The sequence below is a fragment of the Carassius auratus genome, chromosome 37 (genome assembly GCF_003368295.1).
Source record: "Carassius auratus strain Wakin chromosome 37, ASM336829v1, whole genome shotgun sequence".
NCBI classification, from domain to species: Eukaryota; Metazoa; Chordata; class Actinopteri; order Cypriniformes; family Cyprinidae; genus Carassius; species Carassius auratus.
In genome coordinates, this window is record NC_039279.1 from 14,269,977 (window position 1) to 14,284,154 (window position 14,178).

Sequence of the window (14,178 nt, forward strand, 5' to 3'; positions counted from 1 at the left end):
TTTTATCCATTGATGATATAAAGAACTCAAAGTTTATGTTGTAAGAGGATCACAAACCACAACTTGTTTCATAAATGTTTGTTGGTGTTGGTAAGATACTTTATTCATTTACATCTATACATTTCAAATGGACAAGTGTTGAGTTCTTCTCTTGAGATTAATTCACTTTATATAATTTTACAAATATCAAGACAAACTTTTGATGACAACTTTATTATTATGTTTATTTTATTGATTGGGACAGGAACAATATAGATATCATGAAAATGTCATTATTTCATTATAATGAAATGAAGAGGTCAACACTCTAGAAAGATAAAATGTGTGAGTGATGATGTGTGCCCATCAGATTTCATCAACAAAAGGTGTGTTGACCAAGTGTCCACTGGAGGCCATAGTCTTTTTGCCAGACATGAATTTTTTTGCAACCTGAAAAACAAAAAAATTGTTATACAAAGCTGCACTCCAAAATATAATAGCCTTATTGTACAGTCAGCTATAAATAACACTAATGTTGATATAGGAATTATGCACACAGTTCACCGTTTCTCTGAATATTCTTCAGACATAGGTTGTCTTTACCCAGGATTGAAATGTACAATATTCTTGTATTGTCATCCCAGAGCACTTACACTTGTTTACCACTAGAGGTGCACAATAAATAAATTCCAAAATCCGGCTCTGTGTAGTAATAGCTGCTCTATGTGAAATCACACACGTGATGGAATTTACCGCTGATCAGAGAACGGCTTTACTGACAAGATGCGCATTAATTATTGGCCGATATTTATCGTGCACCCCTAGTTACCGCAACCCTAAGAAACAATGGTTGCTTACGTTGACAACATCAGCTGAAGATACAGCATTGATTTTCTGGGACACAGCCTCAGGGGAATGGTAGGTACCCTCTGAAAGCACTTGTGAACCAATAGCTTCCATTAAGCCCTCAGAATTCTCAATGGACATCAGGTACTCAGCCGTCAACTGATTCCTGCTCAGACAAAAAGATAATTCATTAATAATTACATTAAAACATATTTAAAAATCTAGGTCTCAAGCAAATGAACTCACTTAGCCCTGCTGAGGTCAGCTGCTGCAAGGTTTCCTTGTGCAATGTCATTGACTTGACCGACTGCTGCTCTGATTACCTGAACACAAAAATGAACACTTTAAGATAACAACTCTCATGGGTCACTTCACAAGTTTTATTCATTACTAACACTAGATTTAACAACAAAATATTGTAGCTTATCAAAATCAGTGGCTATTTTACTGACGTTTCACATTCATTTTTAATGAAATCAAGTAATAACCTAGCTGAAACATTCATTCCAAAACACTGATGCATTCATAAATGCTAATAAACACTCAACAGTTAATTCTGTTTTTACTTACGGTAATTTAGGACTATTTCTGATTGGGCAAAACAGTAAATGGTATAACAGTGTCCAAATTTAATATAAAATTGATTTATTGTTCACTGAACTATTGCTTAAATGGATAGTTCACCCAAAAATTCTGTCACATGTATACGTTGTTTTCGTTCAAATCTTAGTGTAAACAATGCAGCTGACACAGAATAGACCAACGCTACTTTTGCGTCATCGAAGGTTAACGCCCCTTTTTGGGGGAAAACAAATGGATTCCCCTGATACAGAACTCGCTCTAATTTCTTGATAGCAAAAATGGCAGAAACATACACACTCTCTTTGCCGGCCGAGGACCGTGAGAGGTATTTAATGAAGCTACTGGATACGGTGTTTACAGAGGTTTCGCTTTGAAATGGTCGAAAACTAGATTAATAACCCCACGCAGTGGCCAAATATGGACATCTTACGTTACCATTATCTCGTGGAATCACCAAGTAGCCTACTTTTGTCATTAACATACTCACAGTATGATAAACTAGACGATGAGGCCATGTCAAGAGGAGTTGGTGGTTTACTTGGATCATATTTCACTTGATTTAAGCTATTGACAGTTTTGTTGTAGTTAGACATACAAAGCTGCTAGTAGCTACATGATTAACGTTAGCTCTAATTAGGCATGCTACCTTGGCTGTTAACTGATTTTAAGTTTCAAATATTCGCAGGCTAGGAGTAAAAAAATATATCTATTATACAATATCTGTTTGTAATTGTGTCTGACAGGCCTGTACACATCAGAAACAATGAAAAACAAAAGGTCCCTGGAGCGAGTTCTGTTTCAGGAATCCGTTTGTTTTCCCCCAAAAAGGGGCGTTAACCTTCGATGACGCCAAAGTAGTGTTGGTCTATAGCATACGCTGTTTGCATTCAGTGAATACTCTTCGATATTGCTCCAGGGTGATGCAGAAGAGACAAATTGTTGAATAAAGTTATTTTTGTTTTCTTTGCGCACAAAAATTATTCTCGTAGCTTCGTAAAATTACAGTGGAACCCTGATATCACATGGATTATTTTACCATTTCTGGACCTTAAACATAGTAATTACATAGTCTATTACATACAGAGAGCTCCCAAAATCCATCAAAAATATCTTAATTTGTGTTCCACAGATGTATGGCTCTCTTATGGGTTTAGAACGAGATGAGGGTGAGTGATTAAATCACAGAATTTTCATTTTTGGGTGAACTATCCCTTTAATTATGGTTTATTTTTGATTATGACTTAATTTTTGACCAAAGGAGGTGTTTCCTGGGACCCATGCTAGCACCATGCACAGAATAAAATCATGTTAACACCAGAGCGTAATGAAAATCACACATACATCTTTGGCAGCGTTAGCCTGGCAGATGGTGTAAACTCCAAACAGACCAGAATCAGTGTAGTTGGCACTGAAGGCAGACGCCTGCAACAAAGCAAGACAGACGGTTAACAAAGAATCCTTCATATAAAATCTTTTTTAAGCTAAAGGTCACAAAAGGTGATACTCACATCGAAGGGTTGAGCAGTGACCTTCGAGATGGCCTGACTCAGTTTGCTTGTAGTGTTGGAGCCTCTCTTGACTCGAGGTCCTGCTCCAAGCACATGCTGCAGTATGCTGAATGCTGTGGCCTCAGCTGATGTAGCACTTGCACTTTCGCTCGCTATGACGGCATGAACCAGTCCTCCTCCCGACTGATGCCTCAACTCACCTGGAGAACACAGCCAGAGCCTAACATCACACAGCATTTCAAAGGCAGAGCACTTATCTAGAAGCATGCCACTTCTCACAATATAAAGGCCCTTAGTATATAAATGTTTATTTTAAATGGTTCATCTATTGCTTTGTCCATTGCATATCTTGGTCTTAAGACAGATTATCCAACAATCATCCAAAGACAATAATATCTAGTGATGGATAAGTCTTATTCCAAAACATAACCAGCTGCCTACCTAGACAACTCATTTCAAACCCCATGAAACAATGTTATATTAGCAGGAGAGATAGTTTCACTCTAGAGGAGCGTTTTATATATAGAATATTATTTTTTGTTGTGTACATGACAATTCATCAGTATTATTGGTTTTCTTTCCCAGAAGAAAAAAATCTATCAAATGGAAAAGCATGTATTGCCAAAACTTAATTTGGTTAACTTTTAAGAGTACACTTGCACACATATGACTTGAAATCAAAAGGATATGGATAACAAACCGCAAAAGTTAATTATGTTTATCACAGAGTAATGCACCTTTTTTTTCTATCGGAATAAGCAAAGCATTAGAGCATTGGCAAAGTCTACTTTTTCAGTGTGTTCCTATACCTTGGACACTACAGCAGAAATGTCATAATTTTAGGTTTGATTCCCAGGGAATGTACAAACTTATAAAACACACCTTAAATGGGCTTCAAGCTGCTTTAGATAAAAGCATCTGCCAAATGAGTAAATGTAATGTATCCATGAGTGACTGCTAGGTGTTAAATAAAAATTAAATAAAATTTATGCATTTAGCAGACGCTTTTATCCAAAGCGACTTACAGTGCATTCAGGCTATCAATTTTTACATATCATGTGTTCCCGGGGAATCGAACCCCCAACCTTGCGCTTGCTTGCTTGCTAGCGCAGTGCTCTACCAGTTGAGCTACAGGAACACTGTTGCCGCCCATTTAGCATGATTAATATTAGTCACTTATAAAGATCTATTTTAGTTTGGATACTGCTTCAGAAGTTAGCAGTCAGTGTAGGCGGCAGGCAGTGAGACAAAACATCACTGAAGGGGGGCTTTTATTGACGCTGTAAGGTAAATGTATTGCGTTGTATTCTTAATATTGTACTATTACTAATAATTATTGATCCACTCTACCTCCACGGTACACGGCTTTGGAACCAAGAGTGCCTGTTCCGCTGCGGATGTTCAGGAATTGCTCCCCAACCTGCTTAAGCACAGCATGATCCACACCTACAAAATAACATACAGTACAAATTAATGATTTAATAGCCTTTTTTGGGCCATATTAAATCTCCTTTTATAAGGCAACAATTTCAACATACCGAGACCAACGAGGGCCATTCTTGCGCTTGTGAAGTTGTTCTGAACAAAGCTGTGCATCTGTGAAAAAGGACAAAAGGTAACTTTTATTTTCAATGTATGATACACAATTATTTGCAATGCCATTTTCGCTGTGGTAGATCAATTTGCGGAGGTGCAGGACTGTTATATAACATGTTGTTTGCTGTTGTCAATGTAGCAATGTAGTAACTTGGCGCATAACAATTCTAAAGCTCTTTAACAACAATGTAACACGTTGATAAGTGTCCAGAGGATACATAAATTACACTCTCATACGTTATGATTAATTTTTGTTTGATTTATGTCCATGAAGTTACAAATAAAATTATAAAATCAGATGAACTGCCTTTTAAATTTCTTAAAATATCAATTTATAAATGGAAATCCAAACAAATTATGCATTAAATTTCCAGCAGTAATATAAATTGGCACTGTGTTAAATGATGCATAACTTGGACAAGACCCAAATGCTACATGAAAGATTCAAATGAGTTTTTAGAACAATACAAAAAACACTGATGAGCCCTATCAATTTGTTTTCCCCATCTCAGCGTCGCCTTACCTGATCTGCGGTGATTTGGCCGAGCATGTAGTCTGGACAGTACAAGGAATTGGACAGGGCATTCTTATAAGCTGCAGCATGCAAATTCTCAATGACACCTGAGGCACAAACAAATAGATGAAGAGTGAAAACAAGAAGCAGAGACATTATGAGTGCTTAGCAAATTTAGTCCATTATAAATCCATGACAAAATTTCTGTATTAACAAACAGTTCTCCATCAAAAGAACCCTCTGGGGCCACACTTGTAAAGAAAATAAGTGTGACATCATTATTCTGAAAAAGAAATATTTTGTGTTTTGAGGGGATTTTCATGTTACTAGACAATATTCACCTATAAATTATACACCATTTATTTCTATATAAAATAATATAAATATTAGAAAATACTTAGTGTTGTCGATTAATACAGTGTTTAAAGGAACATTTTCCAACTCCCAAAAAGTTAAAGAGTTGAGTTCTACAGTCTTCAAATCCATTCAGCCGAACTGATGGTAGCACTTTTAGCTTAGCTTAGCATAGATCACTGAATCTGATTAGAACGTTAGCTTCTCACTCAAAAATGACCTAAGAGTTTTGATATTTTCCTATTTAAAACTTGACTCTTCTGTAGTTACATCGATGCTGATGGAAGCAAAGTTCCTTGATTATTATGCCCGAATGGGAGTATAATACCTAGCCATATCAGCCTAGAAATTCGGAACTTTAAATTTTTCGTTGGTCTTAGTACACGATGATAATATAGAAACTCTTTGGTCATTTTTAAGTGAGATGCTTATGGTCTAATCAGGTTCAATTATCTATGTGCTAAGCTAAGCTAAAAGTGCTATCACAAGACCCAGAGATCGGCTGAATGGATTTGAAAACTGTAAAACTCAACTGTTTAACTCTTTGAGATTTGGAAAATGAATTTTTCTTTTTTTTAAGTGGAGTGTTTCTTTAGGGTCATATTTAAATATTTTTTACTTTTAAGTTTTGCATTTAGATATATATTTAGACATTTTAAAATATTATTTAGTTGAGGCTGACCAAAAATAGCTCTGTTTTTGTATTTTTCTAATAATATCTGCTATTTTTTTGTATGTTTTGTAAGTGACACAAAAGTCAAGTTTTGTACCATTCTAATGAGGCGAAAAATGTCACAATTTAAAAATTCTAAATCTTTCAGCCTAAAATGACCATCAAAGGGTTATACAATCAAAGGGCATACCAATTTGCGGACTCTGCTTGGCAAGTTCCTTATCCAGTTTCACACTGGCAGTCAGGTCTGACACTTCCCATGACCGAAACTCTGGTGCAGTGGTCACATTGATCAGATACTCCATGACAGTGTCACTGCGAGAAGACAGACCAACAACATATTTGTTTCCAGTAGAAGAAAGATCACATGGAAAACTAACTGTGTTGTACTCACATATGATCTCTCAGGCAGTCTACAGTGTAAGCCATGGTTTCCCTGGAGCTTGACACACTGCATGTAAAAATATATTATAAATAACTCCTCACATAACATTACAGAGCTCCATAATAAGGAACCAAAAGTGGGTAACAGATCTGTTGTGGTTTTGATCAGAAAAAAGGTAAACTTGGGTACTGAAGCAAATCAGTTGAGAACCACTGTATTTTGTCACATACCACATCGATATTATGGATGTTTAAAAGAAGCTGTGACAACGATAAACTGACCCTAAGCTTCCGCCTACAGCCTCAACACCGCGGCAGATCTTGAAGGCTGATGCTCCCTTGGTTGTCTGGAATCAGCAATATGGAAAAGTGAATTCTAACACAATCACTGCTCACTAGCAGTACAGCAGTCAAACATGGATGTATACCAGACTGGCAGCCAGACGGAGCACGTGTGTGACACCGAGGTTGTCCATGGACTCATATCGGCTTCCGGCCCTGACGAGCACACCAATCCGAGAAGCAGGAGAATAGTTTTCCAAGGAAGCAATTACTAACCCACTAGGCAATTTTGTAACCTGAAAGATACAAAAAAAAAAAAAAGGTGTAATTCCCCCTTCCAATTTGTATCAACTGGTTACTAATTTAATTGTTTTCAAGTTAAAGCTATAGCTGCATGGGCGTAACAAATGATGTATTTATCAAGTGACTAATGGTATTTTGTATTGAAGCAATGCATAAAAAAAACATTTTTGAAGTATATATATATATATATATATATATATATATATATATATATATATATATATATATGAATATATATATATACGTTTGTGTGTGTAAAGATATACAAGCAGACTTGTTTGACCATTCTAAAAATATGAGTTGTCATCGAATATTTATTAGTTTTAACTAATGATAAAAGTTTTGTTTACATAATATGTATACTGTGTAAATTTATTATGTATATATACACACACAGATGCATAAATATATATGAAAGAAAACATTTAGGCTTATATATCAAATATATTTAGAAATTATATGAATATAAATATATGCATGTAAATATTTTCAAAATATATACATGCATGTGTGTTTACTTACATATGCATAAATATACATAGTATGCGCACACACATTATGTAAACAAAAACTTTTATTTTGGATGCAATTAATCACGATTAATATCTTATCTTATCTTATCTTATCTTAACTTTTGTTTTTCCTCAACTTATTATCGGTTTTATTGTTCTGTAGAAATATATTCTTTTAACAGCTGGAGTATCATTTTGTTGTGGATGACCCAATTGGGATAAAGGATTAACAATTTTCAAAGTAAATTTAATCAATCCAAAAAAGTCAATTTAAGACTTGTTATATTTTGGTTGCATTTGTGAGTTAATAAAAATGCAACCGGTTATGTAAAATAGGCACACAATAGTGTAATATCAATACACTGGATGCAGCCTTTTAATTCAAAGTCTCTCTATGAACACAAAATGAATATTAATTTGTCTAAATATCAAGCAAATACCTAAATAAGCATTCATACATTTTTTATTTTAAAAATGCATTTAATTTTTTCAGGTTTAAACCTATAAACATTTGATAATACAGACAACAGCTGGGCTGTTCCTAGAAGTATATTTATAATGAACAAATAATATTAGCTTCAAGAAAAGTAATTCAATTATGATTCATAATACTTATTAAATGAATAATTAGTTAAAAACGTAACTTCATCCTCCTCATCATGAAAGGAAAAATATTTTGATGTCAATATTTATTTTTGTAAAGTTACCTGAAAACAATGTGTTGTTTTCTCTCACATTTTAATGGACATTTTGTGGTGATTATAACTCACCATCCTCTGGGATGTGACAAATTAAATTAGAATTTTGAACTGAAATTTGAATTCATGAACAGTCTTGAGAGCAGAAACCCCCCACCCCAGCACCCACACGTACATGAACATCCTGGTACATGTGAGGGGCTCCTGCCGAGACCTTGATGCCCGGCAGAGGCACAGTCAAGGGCTGGTCCCTTTGAGTGGCTGCATAGAAGCGTCTCTGTGGACAGAGAGACAAATCATCATCTACTGACCTGCACTTCCTGTGGCAGAAACTTTACTGGCTCCACGGCTGCCGCAACATCCACCTTACGGGCAGCCTGGGCTGCATAAAGCCTCCTCTGAAAATCACAAAAAGCATCAAGCCTCTGAAGAAAAAGTGTGTTCGAAAAGAGCAGAATAAATTAAGAAGAGCGAGGCATGGGACACCTACTAAACTGTAATCCTGTGTTTGACAAACAAGTGTTAATAAGAGTGCTACAGAGCCTTCTTTTAATGCTCATTTAGGCTGAAACCATTATGACACCAAAAACATGTAATAAAAATGTACCATGATTATAAGGATAAATATTCAGATTCTCTCGATCCCATATTGTGTTTATGGTGCTGAATACACTAAATTCTCATTCTGTCTTTCTTCCTGGTCTAAAACTGCCAACCTTAAAGTGCTGTCCAATCACCATGATGTAGTGGTCGACCGATATATAACGCCAAGGCCGATATATCGGCCGATATCTGGCATTTTCAAATATTGGCATATGCCGATAATTCTTTCTGCTTGGCCGATGTGTTTGAGATGGGACTAAAAACAGAAGCATTTGAGCACACAGTGCTCACATTCTCCCTCTCGTTTACTGATGTTATTAACAGTTGTCTCTAATATGGATAGAAGTCTGTCTAATAATCTGATAGAACGGTTAAACAAAGGAATTAATGTATACAGAAAGTATAATGATTGCTTTTATATTATTAGTAATAGAAAGGCAAACATTATTATACTTTCTCGTTTGCTGTCAGCATTAGGCAAATATGCATTTATATAATTTAAACAAATCTTTGAATGACTAATGAACATTTAATTTTACAAACCTTGCAAACTAATGCCGCGTTTCCACTGAAATTACCTGGAACATTTATACCAGGAACTTTTTTCCCCCCAGACCTGTTGCTTTCTGCATTTCCACCGCGGTGGAAAAAAAAACCGGGAAGATTAGGCAAATAGACTGGTGACGTAAGTCTGCGCACGTTTCTCAATACTATAGTACGCTGATTGTGCATCCTCGGTGGTTCAGACTTTGCGCATTAGACTGGGGAGTGTGATGTCCGCGACGACACAAATCCGGTAAATCTACAAACAGCAGCATACTTGATAACTTCAGTACTGCAATTTTCCTTACTGTACATTTACAATAAAACAAAATAGTATATCAAATACCACCGCCTCCTTTCGTTTTCATTTAAACATAATAACAGCTGCAGAAATGTACTTAATTCAGGGATATGTTTATACAGACATTACAATGAAACTAAATATTATATAAATTTGCCTTTTTTATTTTCATTTTAATATATAGATAAATTTAATACAGACTAAAGACAATCTCTTAGATTTACCCAAAATGAATTTTATATTATGTTTAACCACTAAAGAGACATCAAAGCCAGCGGCACATATCAGAAGGTCTAGCCGAGGTGAGGCTGCTTCTTGGCGGATACATGAGCACTGAGCTCCCGCTGATCGCGTGGAGCTCACCATCTCTGAGATCGGCGAAACACATTTTTAAATAGGCTTTGTCTTTTAAAAAAAAAACACAGATTTGAGTTTTAAACAACTACATTCTCATCTGAAATACTTTTAAAATTACATTTCATGATACAATAACAGTTATATTTTGAAAATGATCCGAATAAATGGTGGTTGAACTCAACCAATGCTGCGTGAACTCAACCAATCAGGATGTTTAGCGCACAAGTCCCGGATGTTTAGCGCACAAAGTTCCGGAACTTTGAAAAAGTACTACCTCGCCAGCAGGGACTTTCTGAGGGGCATTTTTTTACCTGGAACTTTATTTAGTTCCTGGTTCCTGCGATGGAAACACACCGAGCACCAGGCCAAAGTCCCTAGTTCCTGGGTAAAGTTCTTCAGTGGAAACGGGGCATTAGTCTAATCCAGCTGTGAGATATTGTGAAGTGTGCATTTTTATCCAGCATGATCACATGTTCTCTGTGTGACGGTCGGTTCATGAGAATTGAATGCATTAAACATTAAACTCGTGATTTCAAATTATGCTCCGCTTTATGCATTTACCCACTGTCATATTTATGTCATTTTCACTGTGTGCTGTATGTAAAATGAGTGTTACCCAGGATTTATTTGAAAAATATGATTCCCAATGCAGACATTGGATAAAGTGCTTACTTCCTTTTAATTATATTTTTATTACATTTTATTTATTTGTAAAAATAAAAAAAACTGTTATCTAAAGCATAAGTATGTTTATTTAACACATTTTTAATCCATTGTCAAATGATTTCAAGTTTCCTATTCTTATTTCTTAATTAATAATTATTATTATTTAAAAAAATATATCAGCTTTATATCGGCTATCAGCCCCACTGCTTTCCAAGGTAATCAGGCATCAGCTGTCAAAAAAACAATATGGGTCAACCACCACTACCATGATGGTTAACTAGCAAATGATGTCAAATTCTCAAAAACTATATATAGGCTACTTTTAGAATGGACAAAGAATGAAAACAAAGTCGATCTGCATAACCACAAGCTGAGGAAAAACAGACAAGGGTTTTCAAACGGGGTCCAACAGAGTTCTAGGGGGATCATGGAAATATTTCGAATAAAATAATAAAACAGCATAAACATATCTTAAATAAATACATATTCCATTAAAATATGAAAATAAATGAGTAAAAAAATATATATCTAAATAACAGTACTATAACAAATTTCAAAAAACGTTCTTAATAGAAACTAAATATTTTCCAAATAATATTTGATCATATTTATGGCCAGTAATAGTTCACTGCCTTTAAACACGAACCTAGATCCCTTGTAAATTTTAGGATGGGGGCCGCAGATTGAAAACCGCTGCATTTAAAACATGGATTTAACGACCAAAGTAACGTGATGAGATAACGTTACACTGAACTGTCAACTTTCTCTGTTTTCTAGTTTGGCTGTCTGAAAACAAGGTCAGCATCTGTGCGATCTTGAGAACCCGCGCAGAACAACACAAAACCACACGGCACGACCTCGACTAATCATCTTTAACCCGGTAATCAACTTCTCACCGATAACTGGTTTATTCCGCGGATGCCCCTCATCTTCTATCTCCTTCACACACACACAACACCGCAATATGGCTGACCGAAGGATGTCCTACCCAGAATCCTTCGCGCTCTGCTTCTCTTCGTCGAAAAGGAATTAAAGCGCGAGTGCGCGCTGCCTGCCGCGTGGCGACTGGGAGCTCGCGCAGCGTTTACATGCCAGTGGCATATTGATATTATTGAAACAATGATTAAAATTTAATTTACACTACTGTCACAGGTGCGTAAATACATGTTATAATACACACGTGCATTTAAATAGTGCTGGGGAGGTTACTTGTAATAAATGTAAATGTAATAAGGTACAGTTTACAAGTTACCCTATTCAAAACGTAATAATGATACTGTTACGTAGTTATGATACTGACCCCCCCCCCCCCCCCAACTAGAATTCAGCACTGGTTTCGAAAAAAACCAGATGTTTCGTTTGCAATGTTGCTGATCTCGTGAACCCATGAACTGTAAAATGTTATCATCTCGAGTAAGTTATAACGTAGATTAATATTTAATTTATTTTAATCAACATTATATAATGAAAATGAGACCTATAGTTAAGATCCTTTGGAGACATAACACAAAAAAAGACCACCGGAAGTGGGTTAATGTAAGCATGCGCAGTGTGCGTTCATAAACACGTGTTGCCAGTCACCGGAGTGCTGAAGATCCTACAGCTTCGCTGGTCATTAGAGTTATTTCTGTTGTTTATTTGCTAATCTCTAGACGTGTTTCTGTTTAGTTAAATAGTACTGTCCTCCGTGAAGCTCTTGCCGAGAGGACCGTTCTGTTAATAAGTTACGTTAGTCACTGATTAAAACACAACAAACACAATGGTAAGTATCACGTGTGGGCTAAAGTTACCTACTAGCTTAGTGTGTTACTTCAGACATTTAGCGTAAAGCTATTTGAATTTTGCCTGCCGGAATGATAAAAGTGTTTATACATTGAACCGTATTTGAATAAATTTTGGATGTGTTTAAAAGCATTTCAGTTGAAGATCACGTTGAGCAGATAGTCAGAAACGTTTGGTTAAATGCATGCGTGTCTTACTGATAACGCTCTGCTCTTATCACAGACTGAAGCTGAAGTCAATCCGAAAGCCTACCCCCTGGCAGACGCCACTCTCTCCAAAACCATCCTGGACCTGGTGCAGCAGGCGGCGAACTACAAACAGCTGAGAAAAGGAGCCAATGAAGGTAAAGTACCTCAGCATTTTATTAAACACCCAGCCGTATATCACACCTTTAAAACTTGCTCTTTCAAGATGTGTGGTTATTTAGAATGGAAAACAAAGAAAAACTTGAATCAGTGAAATGAGTGACTTCATTGTGTTCCACAGCCACCAAAACTCTTAACCGTGGGATTTCTGAGTTCATTGTGATGGCGGCTGATGCTGAACCTCTGGAGATCATCCTGCACCTGCCGCTGCTGTGTGAGGATAAGAACGTGCCGTATGTGTTCGTGCGCTCTAAACAAGCTCTTGGACGTGCGTGTGGAGTGTCAAGACCTGTGATTGCCACATCAGTCACCATTAAGGAAGGATCACAGCTGAAACCTCAGATTCAGTCTGTGCAGATGTCTATTGAAAGACTCCTAGTTTGAGCTCATTCTACTTACACATTTGTTTTCAAGTTTTATAAATGATTTCTTTGTACAATCCTTAAGGATTTTTCATTTTTCTTTTTGAATGTTAAAATCAAATGAAGTTGAGTGTGTTCCTCAGCAATTGACAGCCGAAATAAAGTTCGGTTTAAATCAAGTGATATTTGTGTGGGTTGTTAGTGCTTGATGGATGTACATACTGCACATCTATCATTAATACATTTTCAAAATGGAATTTAAATAGTCCACCATTTTTTGGTTATTGTTTAATGCAAAGTGAAAAATGTTGAATATCTTTTAACCTCCATATAAGGCTACAATAAATACTGTCAGATGTACACAAACCAAGGCAGCTCATAAGAATTAGTTGGGAATATTGTCAATTAAAAATTTGGTGTATAAAATCAATACTGCAAGGATATTTTGTGTTTGGTTCTATTATGTAGTGCATATTTTCCCATGTAACCGCTGTATGCATTCAAAAATGAGGCCACGTTTGCATGTTACATGCACAAACTGTTTTTGGTTGGATTAAACAATTTTAACCTTTTTCATTGATTTATTCTAGATAACTTTCAGAAGCCATCTTAAAATAAGTCAATAAACAGGCATTTAATCATACTGCCAATAAGATTAGAATCAGTTCAACAATTTAGCAAATTTTTATAGTGACATAAATATACTTTTTTTTTTTTCATAAAGTACTTAAAATCTAAGTGATTTACAAATAAGAACCAATGATTTTAAACTACATTTACTTTTATAAATTTTATTACATATCTTTGATTGTAGATAATTGCCAGCCAGTGAGCTGCTATTCTAAAAAATGAGATGAAAATAAAACATGCGATATCACATATTCTGTTTATTTTTGTGCATTTAATATGATGATGTGTAGTTGTCATGCCTTCACCTATTCACAAATATTAATAATAATTTAATAATT

The 14,178-nt window shown here is 35.7% G+C and overlaps 2 protein-coding genes across 3 annotated transcripts; one reads left to right on the plus strand and one right to left on the minus strand.

Moving 5' to 3' along the window:
* Positions 1-77: 77 nt before the first annotated feature.
* On the minus strand, positions 78-11,735 carry uqcrc2b (ubiquinol-cytochrome c reductase core protein 2b). 2 transcript variants are annotated; one of them, XM_026222974.1, is made up of 14 exons: positions 11,598-11,735; positions 8,543-8,629; positions 6,865-7,014; positions 6,719-6,783; positions 6,447-6,503; positions 6,243-6,367; positions 5,035-5,132; positions 4,454-4,511; positions 4,266-4,361; positions 2,916-3,115; positions 2,749-2,829; positions 1,072-1,148; positions 838-991; positions 78-429 (listed from the first exon to the last, which is right to left on the minus strand). In XM_026222974.1, the coding sequence occupies exons 1-14, from the start codon at positions 11,628-11,630 to the stop codon at positions 346-348; spliced, it is 1,365 nt and encodes a 454-aa protein (XP_026078759.1). In that variant the 5' UTR covers positions 11,631-11,735; the 3' UTR covers positions 78-345. The 2 variants fall into 2 exon arrangements, with proteins under 2 accessions (XP_026078759.1, XP_026078758.1); XM_026222973.1 differs by lacking the exon at positions 8,543-8,629 and adding an exon at positions 8,407-8,508 and having other exon boundaries at positions 11,598-11,693.
* A 485-nt stretch (positions 11,736-12,220) lies between these two features.
* snu13b (SNU13 homolog, small nuclear ribonucleoprotein b (U4/U6.U5)) lies at positions 12,221-13,640 on the plus strand. Its single transcript, XM_026222975.1, has 3 exons — positions 12,221-12,463; positions 12,706-12,826; positions 12,970-13,640. Exons 1-3 carry the CDS (start codon positions 12,461-12,463, stop codon positions 13,230-13,232), a joined length of 387 nt encoding a protein of 128 aa, XP_026078760.1. The 5' UTR covers positions 12,221-12,460; the 3' UTR covers positions 13,233-13,640.
* Positions 13,641-14,178: the final 538 nt, after the last annotated feature.